Source organism: Archocentrus centrarchus, chromosome 11 (genome assembly GCF_007364275.1).
Source record: "Archocentrus centrarchus isolate MPI-CPG fArcCen1 chromosome 11, fArcCen1, whole genome shotgun sequence".
Classification (NCBI taxonomy): domain Eukaryota; kingdom Metazoa; phylum Chordata; class Actinopteri; order Cichliformes; family Cichlidae; genus Archocentrus; species Archocentrus centrarchus.
Genome location: NC_044356.1, coordinates 6,179,736 through 6,193,041, shown reverse-complemented (window position 1 = coordinate 6,193,041; position 13,306 = coordinate 6,179,736). Strand labels below are relative to the sequence as shown.

The window sequence follows — 13,306 nt, the reverse complement described above, 5'->3', positions numbered from 1 at the left end:
TGTTTATGTCTCACCTGTTGAGGCAGGCGAGCACACGTTACCTGAATCATTCATCAGTTCCTTATATCTTAGAAACAGCAGCTTCAGCTTAAAGCATACAGAGAGAAGAATCTCAGGGACTCTAACTTTGTTTTGGATGTTTGCACCCCCCGGCTCCATTAGCTGCCATTATAATAACAGACTTCCTGAAAGCTGATAGCTTCCAAGCACACTAAGAGCTGATCATTAATAATGACTGACACTGCAGGTGTTTGTTGTTCCTATAAATGTGTTTTTATTTCTCCCAAATGTTTCACAGTCAACAGGATCGAATGAAACGTTCCAAAAGAGCTTTAAAATATATTTAAAACAACATAAAACACACAAACACACAGCTGAGACTCACACTGAACACAAACACAAAGCACACTGTGGCTCAGACAGGAAATACGTCACAGGATGAAAAATAAAACTGCAAAGTAGTGTTTTTCTTTCAAAATAAAACCACCTGGGTATTTTATTTTTAAAGAATGTTACGGGTGGATTTCAGACTGAATGTTTTGGGTCTCTAACAGTGAGGTGGGAACAAATCATTCCTGCAGTCTGAGCTTCTCAGCACTGAGTCCCACTGTGCCTGAAAACCTGATTATAACTCATAACTTTGATAGTCTTTTCAAACAGTTCAGCAGATGGTTCGAATCCAGCACAGTCGACGTGCTTTTGAGCCCGAGTAGCTGCGACTGTGTTAGCCCGAGCTTCTGAGGGCCCCTCCATGACCTGACCTGCGTTCTGAGCATGTGCAGTGGGCGTTCCTCCTCATAACGTTGGCTGGCGTCTGAGAAAAATCAGCTGCTGCAACATTAAAACTCTGCTGATGTGTTTATTGAACTGAGTAAAGTCATTAATACTGATGATGGCGTGACTCATTAGAAGCTTACAGACCTGGTTTAGCCTCAGTCACAGCGCTCGAACCTCCGGAACGACATCACGTTCTGATGTCAAACCTGAGCTGCCTCATGAAGCTCTGTTACTGCTACTAAATCAGGCTCAGACCCACAGACTGGATTCATTTAGAAACACAACAGAAATATTTGGGCTGCTCCATAAATCAGCTCAGAGGTCCAGAGACGATGTTTCCCACTGAGGATGAGACATTTATGGGAGAAACTAATAAACCCATCTGTGTGACGTATGGATGCAGATCAGCAGGAAGTGATGTCACAGCACTGCTAACACTCAGCTGGATCCTTCACAGTTTTTAGGAAACTGAAGAAGCACACGTCTGTGTGGGAGCTGCTCGCTTTGACGTGGAGTAAAAAGATTTGGGAGACTCGTTTGGATGAAACAGGAAACCATGGCACATTCATTTGGTGATGACATCATCTTTCTTCTTCTGTCCTGGTGACAGACTCAGACCTCCACCGACCTTCTTCACCTCTTCTTCCTTCATTCATGATTTTTTACTTTTATTTTTTTTTTTGTTTTTGGTTATGAACTTTCTCTCTCCTCCATCCTTCTGTGTTGCTGTTACTCAGGCATCTTCCTCGACCTCCTCCTCGAACTCCCCCTCCTCCTCGGCCGTGGCGTCCTGGTACTGCTGGTACTCGGACACCAGGTCATTCATGTTGCTCTCGGCCTCGGTGAACTCCATCTCGTCCATGCCCTCGCCGGTGTACCAGTGGAGGAAGGCCTTGCGGCGGAACATGGCGGTGAACTGCTCGGAGATGCGTTTGAACAGCTCCTGTATGGCCGTGCTGTTGCCGATGAAGGTGACGGCCATCTTCAGGCCACGCGGCGGGATGTCGCAGACGGCCGTCTTCACGTTGTTGGGGATCCACTCCACGAAGTAGCTGCTGTTCTTGTTCTGGACGTTCAGCATCTGCTCATCCACCTCCTTCATGGACATGCGGCCGCGGAACACGGCAGCCACCGTCAGGTAGCGGCCGTGGCGAGGGTCGCAGGCTGCCATCATGTTTTTGGCGTCAAACACCTGCTGGGTGAGCTCGGGCACGGTCAGGGCACGGTACTGCTGGCTCCCCCGGCTGGTGAGGGGGGCGAAGCCGGGCATGAAGAAGTGCAGACGGGGGAAGGGCACCATGTTGACGGCCAGCTTCCTCAGATCGGCGTTCAGCTGACCGGGGAAGCGCAGGCAGGTGGTCACGCCGCTCATGGTGGCTGAGACAAGGTGGTTGAGGTCGCCGTAGGTGGGCGTCGTGAGTTTGAGGGTGCGGAAGCAGATGTCGTAAAGAGCCTCATTATCGATGCAGTAGGTCTCATCGGTGTTTTCTACCAGCTGGTGAACCGACAGCGTGGCGTTATACGGCTCAACCACGGTGTCCGACACCTGGAGGCGGAGACAGGAAAGATCGGTGTACTCATTTAACCCTTAACCTTTAACCCCTAACCCTGAACCGTAACCTTTATCATAAACAAGCAGGTGATTTATTAGTTACCAGTATTTATGGCAGTAATTATTTGTTTCAGAGAAAGAGGAGAAAACATTATTACTGATTTATAACAAAACAACAATAAAGGATTCATTTATCTAAAATTATCTGGGAATAAATATAAACACAGAGGAATAAATACTGTTTAATAAGTCTCATATAACCTCAGACTGTGGGGCCACATCTTACCTTGGGGGAGGGCACCACGCTGAAGGTGTTCATGATGCGGTCGGGGTACTCCTCTCGGATCTTGCTGATGAGCAGCGTTCCCATGCCGGAGCCGGTGCCTCCTCCCAGAGAGTGCGTGAGCTGGAAACCCTGCAGGCACTCGCAGCTCTCTGCCTCCTTCCTCACCACATCCAGGACCGAGTCCACCAGCTCTGCCCCCTCTGTGTAGTGACCTTTGGCCCAGTTGTTTCCTGCCCCACTTTGACCTGGAAACCAAAGTGAAGCTGATTCTACGGTTTCACTTTTTAATAAAACATTTTTCTGATTGTTTTTAAAAGGAAGGAGCAACAAAGGAAAATCACCCTCACTGTGAAGCAACGTACTGAGTCAGTGAGCTAAAGTCCCAGAGGCTTCACACTGAGACAGGAGAGCATGGTGTCCCATAGAGGACGGTCAGCTGGGCTAAATATGACTGATGGACAGCATGGACAGCAGCAGCTGATATTCTTATAGATGTTTGCACACATGCACTGCCTGAAAGAGGAGCAGGCATCAAACATAAGCTGGTTCTAACCTGCTCCTCACTGCAGTGATCCTGGATTGTGATGATGCACAAACAGAGCAGCTCACTGTCCAGTGCATTTAAAGTTAGTGAGTGGGAGACAAATGTGCTGCGTACTGCCCGTGTTATCCAGGCAGCTCCTTCACCTTAATCACAGCACACTGTCAACAATGTGAGCGTCTCTAGACTGTTTCCTGCTGTGTGAGGAAAAACAGGAACACTGTGGAAAATACCTGACCTGGTTCCTCTGAAACAGTCCAAAGTTCATGCTCATGTGTTCACTGCAGCCCTCAAACTGCTCCTCAGCAGGTTCTCCTCTTACCAAACACAAAGTTGTCGGGTCTGAAGATTTGCCCAAAGGGTCCAGAGCGCACCGAGTCCATGGTTCCTGGTTCCAGGTCAACTAGGATGGCTCTGGGCACATACTTCCCACCTGCATCCAAATACACACAAATACAGATAAAAGTCACAGAGTAACAAAGCATGAGTGTACACCTATGAGAAATATTAGAACTGCAAAAAGACAGAAAGCTGAACCTGACAGCACAGACAGAGGGTTTTATTCTGTGACTCTGGGTCAGTCCCTGTGGAATCAGCTGCTTTGATCACATTTGTTGTAACTCTTCATTTAGTTTCTGATGTCAGTAAATAGGTGGACCACCTGATCTTCAGAGGAGGCTAGAAGGGGACTGTGGTGTAGTATCTAATGTGGCCACTAGATGGGGTCATTTATCACTAAGTTAAAGGCTGACTGAACTCAGCACTGAGGCTAAACTAGAGACCATTTAACAGACCTGTGAGCTCATCAAACTCATTTCTATTCATTAACGCTGTCAGATGTTATTTAGTCTGTTTTCAGCTCCTGAGTAAATCTGTAACATTCTGACTTCACTTCAGGCTGTCAGCTTAAATTAGGTTTATACAACCATTCAGGGCAGAGGTGTCAGACTGATTTTAGTTTATGGGCTGCAGTCAGGTATGATTGGCTGCATACTTTAAATCCCTGAGAAACAACTTATACTTACAACACCAAGAGATTCATTCTCACCCCAAAATGATGCGACATGATATAAGAGATAAGATAAAACTTTAATGATCCCACGAAGCGGAAATGTGCACATTACAGCAGCTCAGTACAGAGAAACTGAAAGGATGAACAGAACAAATGAAATAAAATAGAACAGAAAAACACTAGATACATAAAATGTATATCAATATCAATACACATATACATATACACACACGAGACATGACATGAGAACTAAACTCAGATCTGAGGTCCTGTGAGTGGGCTGGTCCTGGCCCCCCCGGGCTGCCTTTGATGCTCCTCACTTGGAGCCATTAGGTCTGATGTTTGCCTCTAACACAGTGCAGAATAATCTAAATGGTTTTCAGGTACAGGTGTTACTGTCTCTTTAAGATAATCTGCCCTCCTAAATGAATCGTGTGACCAGGTGATGCTGGTGGATCCCATCCTCACCTGTAGCAGATTCAGTTTAGCTAACAGCTCATTCATGCCTCATGGTTTTATGTTTATCTGCTTCTTCTTCTGTGCTGCAGTGAACCGGCGTCTCCACAGGGGGGCGATGTCCTGTTTCCTTTGATCAAACAGACCTCGGTGCAGTGGGGATGAACTCACCTGTGGCTTCATTGTAATACACGCTGATCCGGTCCAGCTGCAGGTCGCTGTCTCCGTGGTAGGTCCCCGTGGGGTCGATGCCGTGCTCATCGCTGATCACCTCCCAGAACTGCAGAGATGGTAATGGAAACATAAACATCAGTACCTCTGAGCCTTCATGATCTTCTTACATGCAGACTGAAGTCTCTGCACATGAACCCAGCACAGTGAACCTTATTCTGTGACCTTTGAACTAGGGATGCGCCGATCCGATATTCAGTATCGGTATCGGTCCGATACTGGCCTAAATTACTGGATCGGATATCGGAAAGAAATTTAAAAAATGTAATCCGATAAATTAAATAACGTTTCGCTCACATTAGCTGCATGACAGGGCGCAGTCGTCTTCTTCTTCGTGTGGGTTTGCGGTTGACCAAACCAGCTTAGAGCTGCATTACCGCCACCTACTGGAATGGAGTGGGGGATCAGGAGTTAGAAAACAACCCCCTCAGATCCTCTGTCGCTGCGACGGATTCCCTTTGACACTGAGCGATCATCGCTGACATTTTTTTCGGCCTCCGCTGCCTTGTTTGTCTGTTGTACTCGCTGTGCTGAGAATCAGCTGTTATTTTTTTCTCTACTTCAGCTCCCGGACATACTACTAGCGAGCGCAGCTATTAGCACTGGTGACCGTCCGGTACCGGAAGGACCCCTTCCCCGTCAAAATATCTTTGATACTTTAATCCCTGATTTGTGACTAAATATAGACCTGCAGTAGAAACGTATTTAGGAGAATGCTTGTAAATATAAAGCATTACAAGATTGCGCTCACGCAGCCCCTAGTTTTTCACGTGAACACTGATGACGCAACAGCAGCAGTCAGCTGATTTACGTGCAGTCTGTCTGCACAAGCGGAAAGAGGCGGAGCCGGCGCGCTCACATGGAGCAGAAAGAAATGTTTTTCTAGTGTCCAAAAGAAGCCTTTTCGTCCCTGTAACCTCCATTAAACCTTTACTGGGAAACAGCTGGAGATCCTTCATCAACCACCTGATCAGTAAGTGAAGAAAAGAGAACTTTGTAGCTGCTCCATCCACCCTGTTTGTTTCACACAGGGAAAAACTGCAGTACGGAAGTTAAATATGCAGATGAACTGTTAATATGAAAAAGTATTTCTTATCCAGTTACTTGGGTAATCAATAAAATTGAATACACAATTGCTAAAATAAGCGATAGTTGCAGCCCTAATGAAATTTGCAACATGCCATAAGCATCACCTTCTCACACAGAAGCAACAGGATTCAGGTGATAGTTATTGTTGTAAGTAAAGTTTATTTATATAGCGTTTTTCACAGACAGAAAAGCGCTGTACAATAATTAAAACACAATATCACCCCCCCCCCCCTCACCCCCAGAAAACACTATGTTAAAAACATAATATTACCATATTAAAAGAAAAAGAATAAAAAATAAAGTCAGAAACCAGAAAGCCTGGTTAAACAGAAAAGTTTTCAACTATTTTTTAAATGATGCCACAGAGTCAGCTAAATGGAGCTGGAGTGGTAAACAGTTCCAGAGCTTTGGTGCCACTGCCTAAAAAGCTCCGCCCGCCCTGGTCCTTTGTCTTGTATGTGGGACAACTAAAAGACTTTGATTTTGTTGTGTGAGAGACTGTTGGCTTCTTTTTTTTTTTTTAATGTTTTTAAATGCCTGGATCAATTTTAAATATCGTATTTATATCGGTATCGGCCGATATCCAAATGTAAAATATCGGTATCGGACATAAAAAAGTGGTATCGTGCCATCCCTACTTTGAACCCTCCATCTGCAGCCATAACCAAACTCCTGAGACTGGTTTACAAAGTTAGAACACGTCTCACACAGAGGTGTCTTTGTGGTGATATTAAGGCCGTAACTGTGAGCAAACTCAGACCATGTGATCATGTTAGCACTCACATGATCACCTAAAAACAGCAGGAAGGTTTCCTGTGATAAACAGTCACCTGGTGATCAGCTGATTTCTGCCTCAGCTGTTTAAACCCATCCAGCAGAATGAGGTCTGAATGCTCCGCACCAGGAGGAGCTGCAGACGCTCCATGGGCTCCTCATTTATTTATTTACTGTATTATTGTGGGTGGCTGTAGCTCAGTAGGTAGAGCGGGTCACCTACTGATTGGAAGGTCAGCGGTTCGATTCCTGGCTACTCCAGGCTACATGCCAATGTATCCTTGGGCAAGATACTTAACCCCAAGTTGCTCTCCGACCGTCCCGTCGGAGTATGAATGTGTGTGCGTGTTAGCTAATTAAAAGCACTTAGCTTAGTAAACATGGAAGTGCTTGTATGAATGGGAGTGCATGGGTGAATGTAAACATGTTGTATAAGCGCTTTGAGTGCTCTGACTGAGTAGAAAAGCGCTATATAAGAACTAGTCCATTTACCATTTACCATTTATTCACACGAGTATATGTGCACACCCTCAGTCAGGGAAACAGATGGATATGAAAAAAATTTTAGACATTCGAGAAAAAATTATTCATAACCATCTCAAAGATTATTCTTCATGTTCGGCTGCTTTCAGCACTGCTGGTATTTGTTTAGACTCTTTTGCTCCAGTTGATCTTTCAGAGTTAACTTCAATAGTTACTTCCTCCAAACCAGCAACATGTTTGTTAGATCCCATTCCTACTAGACTGTTCAAAGAAGTCTTTCCAATTATTGATGCTTCAATCTTAAAAATGATCAATCAGTCTTTATTAGTTGGCTATGTACCACAGACCTTCAAGGTGGCTGTAATTAAACCTCTGCTTAAAAAGCCATCACTTGACCCAGCTGTCTTAGCTAATTATAGGCCAATCTCCAACCTTCCTTTTCTCTCAAAGATTCTTGAAAGAGTAGTTGTAAAACAGCTAACTGATCATCTGCAGAGGAACGGTTTATTTGAAGAGTTTCAGTCAGGTTTCAGAATTCATCACAGTACAGAAACAGCATTAGTGAAGGTTACAAATGATCTTCTTAGAGCCTCTGACAGTGGACTCATCTCTGTTCTTGTCCTGTTGGACCTCAGTGCAGCTTTTGATACTGTTGACCATAACATTTTATTACAGAGATTAGAGCATACTATAGGTATTAAAGGTACTGCACTGCAGTGGTTTGAATCATATTTATCTCATAGACTCCAATTTGTTCATGTAAATGGGGAGTCTTCTTCACACACTAAGGTTAATTATGGAGTTCCACAGGGTTCTGTGCTAGGACCAATTTTATTTACATTATACATGCTTCCCTTAGGCAGTATTATTAGAAAGCACTGCATCAATTTTCATTGTTATGCAGATGATACTCAGCTTTACCTATCAATGAAGCCAGATGACACACATCAATTAGTTAAACTGCAGGAATGTCTTAAAGATATTAAGGCCTGGATGACCTCTAATTTCCTGCTTCTAAATTCAGATAAAACTGAAATTCTTGTACTCGGCCCCACAAATCTTAGAAACATGGTGTCTAACCAGATACTTACTCTGGATGGCATTACTTTGGCCTCCAGTAACACTGTGAGAAATCTTGGAGTCATTTTTGACCAGGATATGTCCTTCAATGCACATATTAAACAAATATGTAGGACCGCTTTTTTGCATTTGCGCAATATTTCTAAAATTAGAAACATCCTTTCTCAGAGTGATGCTGAAAAGCTCATTCATGCATTTATTACTTCTAGGCTGGATTATTGTAATTCATTATTATCAGGCTGTCCTAAAAGCTTTCTGAAAAGCCTTCAGCTGATCCAAAATGCTGCAGCTAGAGTACTGACAGGGACTAGAAAGAGAGAGCATATTTCTCCCATATTGGCTTCTCTTCATTGGCTCCCTGTTAAATCTAGAATAGAATTTAAAATTCTTCTCCTCACATACAAGGTCTTGAATAATCAGGCACCATCTTATCTCAAAGACCTCATAGTACCATATCACCCCAACAGAGCACTTCGCTCTCAGACTGCTGGCTTACTTGTGGTTCCTCGGATACTTAAGAGTAGAATGGGAGGCAGAGCCTTCAGCTTTCAGGCGCCTCTTCTGTGGAACCAGCTTCCAGCTTGGATTCGGGAGACAGACACCCTCTCTATTTTTAAGATTAGGCTTAAAACTTTCCTTTATGATAAAGCTTATAGTTAGGGCTGGATCAGGTGATCCTGAACCATCCCTTAGTTATGCTGCTATAGGCCTAGGCTGCTGGGGGGTTCCCATAATGCACTGTTTCTCATTCACCTTATTTACTTTGTTTATACTCCACTCTGCATTTAATCATTAATTGATATTAATCTCTGGCTCTCTTCCACAGCATGTCTTTCTCTCCCCTCAGCCCAACCGGTCGCGGCAGATGACCCCCCCTCCCTGAGCCTGGTTCTGCTGGAGGTTTCTTCCTGTTAAAAGGGAGTTTTTCCTTTCCACTGTCGCCAAGTGCTGCTCATAAGGGGTCGTTTTGACTGTTGGGTTTTCTCTGTATTATTGTAGGGTCTTTACCCACAATACAAAGCGCCTTGAGGCGACAGTTTGTTGTGATTTGGCGCTATATAAATAAAATTGAAATTGAAATATGAAGTTATTGACCATAATAACTGTGATTTATGATCCTTCTGAGCAAACTGAAGCCGGGATCAGGAAGGACCTTCACCTGCCAGCCAGTCTGTGTGAAGGTATAAAAACGGGTTAGGGTTAGATCAATATCTGATCAAAGCCTCGTGGATATATTTGGTTTCTGCTCTGAGGGAAACTTCCTGGAAGAAGTTCAAACTTCCGACACCTGAACAGGAAATCAGCAGGAAGTGCTGCAGACTGAAGGACAGACAAACACACACACTGCAACACAACGATGCTAATCACACAACAATGTGGAGAACACAGCTTAAACACTGATCAGTTACTGAGATCCAAAACACTGAGGAAAACTTCCAAAGTCATAATTCACTCATTCAAATATTAATATGTTCAAACACCTTAGAGGATAAACTGATACACATTCATCTGTTTTCCTGCTGTTTGAGCTCTGACGTTAATACACAAAGAAAAAGTTTAAAGTTTCATGGCTACTTAAAACCTAACGGCACATTAATGGAAATATTTCAGACTGCAGACGTTTTATATTCATGTGTTATCATCGCCCCTGCAGGCGTGGATGCATTTATTTAAAGGAAAGGATGAATCCATCTTTCTCTGCATGAAGACACAAACTTACAGCCTGTTTGCAGAGATCTTTGATCTCCTCCAACGTTACTGCAGCTGCAGCCAGAAAGGAAGGAGGGAGGAAGACCTTTAATCACCCCCACCTGGATTCTTCCTGCTGGCTCAGAGAATCAAACATGAACTCATAAAAGCTGAAAGCAAACTTTTTGTTTTAGTCACAGAGGACTGAGACAGGCTGAGACACCGACCTGAGCCGAGACAGACGGACGGCAGCTCAGCCAGCTGACCCTAATCTGTGTGTGTGTGTGTGTGTGTGTGTGTGTGTGTGTGTGTGTGTGTGTGTGTGTGTGTGTGTGTGTGTGTGTGTGTGTGTGTGTGAGGGAAAGCTGGGGTAGTCTGAGGTCATGAGTCACAGCTCAGAGACCCTTCAGGATTCCTGAGGTTATGAATCTCTGGTGAGCTGCAGGTGCTGAAGTCTGTGTAACCACCTGAGCCTTCATTCAGTCATTTCTATGAGACGTTCTCCGGGACTTTGAGACGTTCTCCGGGACTTTGGGCCAGCACAGCACAGTGAGCTTGGATTGGGTAAGCGAGTGAATTCAGGCAGTTAATCCGTGTGAAATGATCTCAGGCTCACTAAGTCTGCTGTAAATACTCCTCAGCGATCAGGACCTTTGAGCAGCAGGACTAACTCGCCCATATGCTGCTGTGACGCTGCTCTAACAGCATCTGAGTCATATGAGTAACAGTAACAAAGTTACAGGACTCGTGGCTGTTCTGCTGCTGCAACGCAGTCAGTCAACTAAAGCGCTTCTTGGTATAATTAGTTTACTGAATATCAGCAGAAGCACTGACTATATGTATAATAATGTAACAGTATAAAACTTGTGCATTGTCTCCTTAATTAACTCATCTGTCAATAAAAATGTTCAACAAGGTAAAAAATTAAGGAAAAACAAAAGTTACCAGTTTTATTAAAGTGTTGAGTGCTGTTTTAATAAAAACGTGTCTGAAATAATTAATTGTTGAACTGATTTAATGGGGGGGGCAGTTCAATAAAGGAGACCAACATCCCAACATGAATTATTTCATACTGAGATATTAATGCAGATTAAAGCTGTGATGGATTTTAGTTCCTGTCAAATGGAGGATAAAGAGTTTATTTTTGTTGCACTGACATTTTTCTGATCACTGGTGAGTAAAAAGACTTCGAGCTCAATTTAAAACCATTTTTCAGTTTCTCTGCCCCCCCTTCCCCGAGGGTCTGATCTGAACCTCAGGCCCTGCTGGGGGTTAGGGTTGGGGTGGTCTGGGGGATTTTTACACCCATATTTCACTGCGTGTCACTGCACTGTTGCAGCTCTGAGAGATCATTTAAAAACTGCAGATAAACAGAAACACTTGCTGTTGCCCCCTGGGGGGTGGGGCGTAAACAGGGATTAAGTGGGTGCTGTTTGGGGGCCCGGAGCGTATGCATGTGTCACACTGCCTGGAAAAGGCAGTCATTTAAATGACTGCATCTGTGCATTCAGACACTGAACCACTTGATATGGTCTTGCCCTCCACCCTCCTCCTCCACCCTCAGAGAAGTTCTCCTTTCCTCTGTTTTCTCCTCACAGACAAAGACACAAACTCAGCAGGCAGCAGCTGGGCCTGTGAGGCTCACTGACTGCAGTCACAGACGTGTCAGTGTTACTGTTCCCATACGCAGAGAAAGTTTGGAAACCAGGAGTCCAGATCCCAGAAACACCACTCATATCCCGGTGTTCCAGTTCAGCTTTAATGCTCCATTATAATAAAAAACTCCTGACTGATTTACTGTTCATTTCTAATGAGATTAGATCTGCTCTGTCACGCTTCCAGCAGCAAACAGACCAACAGGAAAACATGGCAGAAATATTCCCACATTCCCTCTGGATTAATGAGGTCAGTGAAAGTAGAAAAGAATAGAGACAGGCTGAAACAATAGAGCTCTCAGCGGTTTGGGCTCCAGCTTTATCACATTAAAATAAACCCTCCTAGTAAGATACACACATTAATCCGTGTATTTATTTATAATTAATTCAATTATTTCCTGAAAGTGTCAAAAACAAAAAGCTTTTTAAAGAGATTTAAAACTTTGGCCAAAAACTTTCATAAACTGCTGAAAATGAGAATAAAGTTGTTTTTTTCTCTCAGCAGCTTTTCTTACCTTTGCACCGATCTGGTTCCCGCACTGGCCGGCCTGGATGTGCACGATTTCCCTCATGATGGATGTTGGGTCGGTGATGGAGCGAAGGGTGGCGGAGGTGAGCGGAGGTTGCTGACCTACTGACGGCGGAGAGTGTGTGGCAGCGTCGAGACCGGCGGGAGGGAAGCAAGGCTCAGGGGGCGGGGCACAGCGCGGTCCGGGCTGACGATTGGCTGTTGTAGATGCAGCGCTGGAGCTGATTGGGGGAAGGCTGAGCTTTTTTTTGCTCTAAAGGGGTTTCCTTCCCTCACAGGCAAGGACCGGAAGAGGAGAAGGAGTGCCGGGTGGTGTCATCACTGCCTCGTTGGAGCCCCAAACAAAAGCTGAAAAGTAACGAAGTAGCGGGTTTAAGATGCTGTACTCGAGTATTTCCTGTTTGTCCTCCTCTGCACGTCAGAGGGAGATCTTTCCCCCTCCATCAGTGAAACAGAGGATTTCTAACATGGAGAGGAGAAAGTGGCATCTGCTCCACCCAAAGGTGTCACATCAGCATCCATCAGGGCGCAGTGGGCTCACACACCACAGTCCCTCTGAAGCTTCAGGTCTTAATGTTTTAAACAGTCATACCTGAGTATTGTTCATCCCTTTATGGCCCCTGCGCCCATCTGCTGATGGCTGCTTCCAGCATGTCACAAAGCTCAGATCATCTCAAACTGGTTTCTTGAGCATGACATGATTTGATTATGATATAAATATTAGAATAATGAAGTTCTCTGTGTTTAGAAAGGAGGAAATGATGAAATGATGGAGAGAGAGACGCACAAAGGAGATAACAATATATATGTGTGTGTGGATGCTCACAGTAACCAGCATCGTCCTAATGAAACAGCTCCGGCTGCTTGATCGGGTACTTTAAAGTAGTGAAGGATTGTTGTAATTTACAGTGTTCTCCATAAGGATTTAGAACCATTCTTTATGTCTGATTATGAGAACAAAGTTTTCTAGGAACCACCAAACATTTGACCCACAACTCTCTAACTGATGACCAGGCATGTTCAAACCTTCATACACTGATATATTTATCCAGTGGTAATATGTTTACTAAGGACTCACACACATACTGCTACTGTTAGTGTTTTAAATCAAATTTCTTTGGCAGCTCATTTTTCTGAAATGCAGTTTTGCAT

General features: G+C 44.3%; 1 protein-coding gene across 1 annotated transcript; it reads right to left on the bottom strand.

Moving 5' to 3' along the window:
- Positions 1–250: 250 nt before the first annotated feature.
- Positions 251–12,293, bottom strand: LOC115787592 (tubulin beta chain-like). The gene is made up of 5 exons (XM_030740339.1): positions 12,141–12,293; positions 4,796–4,904; positions 3,479–3,589; positions 2,616–2,860; positions 251–2,323 (listed from the first exon to the last, which is right to left on the bottom strand). Exons 1-5 carry the CDS (start codon positions 12,195–12,197, stop codon positions 1,511–1,513), a joined length of 1,335 nt encoding a protein of 444 aa, XP_030596199.1. The 5' UTR covers positions 12,198–12,293; the 3' UTR covers positions 251–1,510.
- Positions 12,294–13,306: the final 1,013 nt, after the last annotated feature.

Bases quoted from the DNA above. Each gene is read 5' to 3' on its own strand.
- LOC115787592 (XM_030740339.1), bottom strand. From the start codon at position 12,197: ATGAGGGAAATCGTGCACATCCAGGCCGGCCAGTGCGGGAACCAGATC. The intron at 4,905-12,140 runs GTAAGAAAAGCT...CCATCTCTGCAG, and splicing joins GGAACCAGATCGGTGCAAAG to TTCTGGGAGGTGATCAGCGA. The intron at 2,324-2,615 runs GTAAGATGTGGC...CTCCGCCTCCAG, and splicing joins GCGTGGTGCCCTCCCCCAAG to GTGTCGGACACCGTGGTTGA.